The sequence below is a fragment of the Stegastes partitus genome, unplaced genomic scaffold, assembly GCF_000690725.1.
Source record: "Stegastes partitus isolate 25-593 unplaced genomic scaffold, Stegastes_partitus-1.0.2 Scaffold1267, whole genome shotgun sequence".
NCBI classification, from domain to species: Eukaryota; Metazoa; Chordata; class Actinopteri; family Pomacentridae; genus Stegastes; species Stegastes partitus.
This window is the reverse complement of record NW_007578998.1, coordinates 142,420-144,998: the sequence shown is the minus strand read 5'-3', so window position 1 is coordinate 144,998 and position 2,579 is coordinate 142,420. Positions and strand designations below refer to the sequence as shown.

Below are 2,579 nucleotides of genomic sequence, written 5' to 3'. Positions count from 1 at the left end.
AACTGGATCAGAGGAGTCAGCAGCTGGAGTCAATCAGAACCACTCAGGATATTTTGGACCTAGCAGATTTTATCATATTTTCAGAGGACCTTTAAGAAATCAAGGGAAAAAACAAAATGCCCGATTGTTTTGATTTGTGACGTGTTTCAGTGATTCCATGATGGAAAATGGAGAGTTGTAGGAGTCACTGAAAGCTCAAGACCAACATGATATACGTGGTCTTTACTAGTTTATGGAAACTTGTGTTCTCGACTGTACATACACTGACAGGAACCTTCTGATGCCACAATTTCATTCGTGTTTGAAAATGTTGCCCTTTTTTCCATTTTCAAGGACAAATAATTTTAAATTCAGCCTCTGCTGGAGACATTTTGTGATTTGGATTTGTTTGGTTTCATCTTTTAATTCAGCTCAAATGTGTTAAATAAAAAGTGTGAAATTTGGACCCACCTCCATGTACTAGAAGGTCTCTGAAAATATTCATGTTATGAAGGAAAAAGCGCGGCTTCATTAAAATATACTGAAGTTCTTGTAAAAAATCAACTGATTCTGAGGGAATTTTTATGGAATAAAACCACACAGAAGAATATTTCTTGTGGCGTGCTCCATATTCCATATTCAGGTTTTCTCAAAGCAGAAGTACGGGTTCCTCCAGGTCTCTGGAGTTTAAAGTTGAACAGAATGGTGACGTTCATGCTTGCTAACTTCCGTGCTGTGTTTTCAGGGGACTGGTGGTCGTCGCTGTCGCCCTCCTCCATGGTTCGATATGTGACGGTGTGGAAGCAGGCCATCTCGGCCATCCTGACCTCTGAGCCTGATCCTTACAAGTCCGGAGTCAGAAACCTGCTTCAAGTCCTCCAGTACATGTACAATGTTAGTATCCTGCTCACTTTTATACAGAATCAACCTTTCTGTCAGCGTTTTACCTCATAAAGTCGGATAAAAAGCCAAGCAAATGTTTCCTTTCAAGGCCAACAGCAGGGTTGCAGAGTCTCGGAGGATGCCGGACAGCGATTTCTACTTGTCGGTTAGCCGAGGCTTTCTCCGTGGCGACCTCCTGCTCTGGCGGTCGCGGTATCGACTCGTGGTGAGCTGAAGCCTTGTGGCTCTGTTTCACTGGTCACTCGGTCTCCTCACATTTATGTGAACAACATGAAAGAGTCCATGTTTAGATGGTTGTCATGTGTTGTTGACCCTAAGCGACCTTTGTGCTTTTCTTTCTTGGTAGTCGGTCGGTATTCAGCCTCTCGTTGTTGGTAACTTCCCGATAGTGATGGACCTGCAGTCAAAGAAACTGGTTTTTGACTGGAATGCTAATTACAGCAAGGTAGCGGAAGCATCATTACGACTTTACAGGAATCCTGTTTTGCACAACACAATAAACTGTGTGAAATTTGTGTTCCAGACAGTAGACATTCCTGATGCACTCTTTGAATTGTTTTGGAGTCTTGGATGCCCTACTGATGGTTACTATGAATACTGTGAGCTGGTGCTGAGGCGAGCGTCCGTTCTGGAGGACACCTTTAAAGAACTGGCTGCTGTTGATCACAACGACTACAAGAAGCCGCTGGCGGTAAACACAGCGAGGTTCATTTCACAACACTTCATTGTTTAGCTACCCTTTGTGAGTTTGTGCCCTTTCGCTCTTGCAGGTCTATTTTGATGAAGTCTTTACGTTGGACAACCTCAACGTGAAAGACTTCTTCTATGAAGTTTTTCACGAGATGGTCTCAGCAGAATCTGGGATGTTCACGTTCAACGACTCTGGAACGCTGGCCTGGTTTCCCTCCACAGTAAGACTTTAACCCACTTTTTTTGATTCAGTTCAGCTCAGATTCACCAGTTCTGTATTCAGGGACTGATTTCTGATCTGACTTCAGGCGGCGCCAGAGGACCAGCGGTTCTACCTGTTCGGGGTTCTGTGTGGACTCGCCCTGTACAACCAGCACATCATTTACCTGCCGTTCCCGCTGGTTCTGTTCAAGAAGCTGCTCGGAGTGAAGCCTTCGCTGGAGGATATGATCGAGTTCAGCCCGACTGTTGGGGAGTGAGTGAACATCAGACCATCCAGGTTCCTACTTCAGCCCTCCGACCGTCCGTTAACACACTGTGCTCTCTGTTTGAAGGAGTCTGCAGTCCACCCTGGACGACTACTCCGACGATGACTTTAAAGACCTGTACATGTACTTTTTGGTAGGTGCTTTGCAGACGATCAGTAACTCTTCTATCAAAGCCGTGGTCATCACTGTCTTCTTCTCTGTTTAAAGATCTACTGGGACGGGAGAGAGGTCGACCTCGATCCGAAGAATCCTGAAAAGCCGGTGACGAGTCAAAACAAGTAAGAACCATTTTTTACTCGAGTCATTCTGTGCCAGCATCAGACAGAAGTCAGGAAATGTGTCGCTGCAGCGCCTCAGATAGTGTTCAGAGGTTTTACTCATTTCTTATTTGGGACCCAAAACTAGGTTCTGTAAAATATTTTGCCTGAATTGGCACAATTTGTTTTCAGACCGGGGAATTTTTGTATTTACAAACTAAAAAAAGAACCAACATATAGAACCGACACCTAGAACCAACAT

The 2,579-nt window shown here is 44.6% G+C and overlaps 1 protein-coding gene across 1 annotated transcript in view; it reads left to right on the top strand.

Moving 5' to 3' along the window:
- LOC103369303 (probable E3 ubiquitin-protein ligase HERC4) overlaps positions 1-2,579 on the top strand; it is a 14,758-nt gene that overhangs the window by 10,032 nt on the left and 2,147 nt on the right. Inside the window, exons 12-19 of the mRNA XM_008297988.1 lie at positions 725-873; positions 971-1,087; positions 1,229-1,327; positions 1,406-1,573; positions 1,653-1,793; positions 1,881-2,047; positions 2,127-2,193; positions 2,268-2,338. Of these exons, the coding sequence (XP_008296210.1) occupies positions 725-873; positions 971-1,087; positions 1,229-1,327; positions 1,406-1,573; positions 1,653-1,793; positions 1,881-2,047; positions 2,127-2,193; positions 2,268-2,338 (979 nt within the window). The remainder of the gene's footprint in view (positions 1-724; positions 874-970; positions 1,088-1,228; positions 1,328-1,405; positions 1,574-1,652; positions 1,794-1,880; positions 2,048-2,126; positions 2,194-2,267; positions 2,339-2,579) is intronic.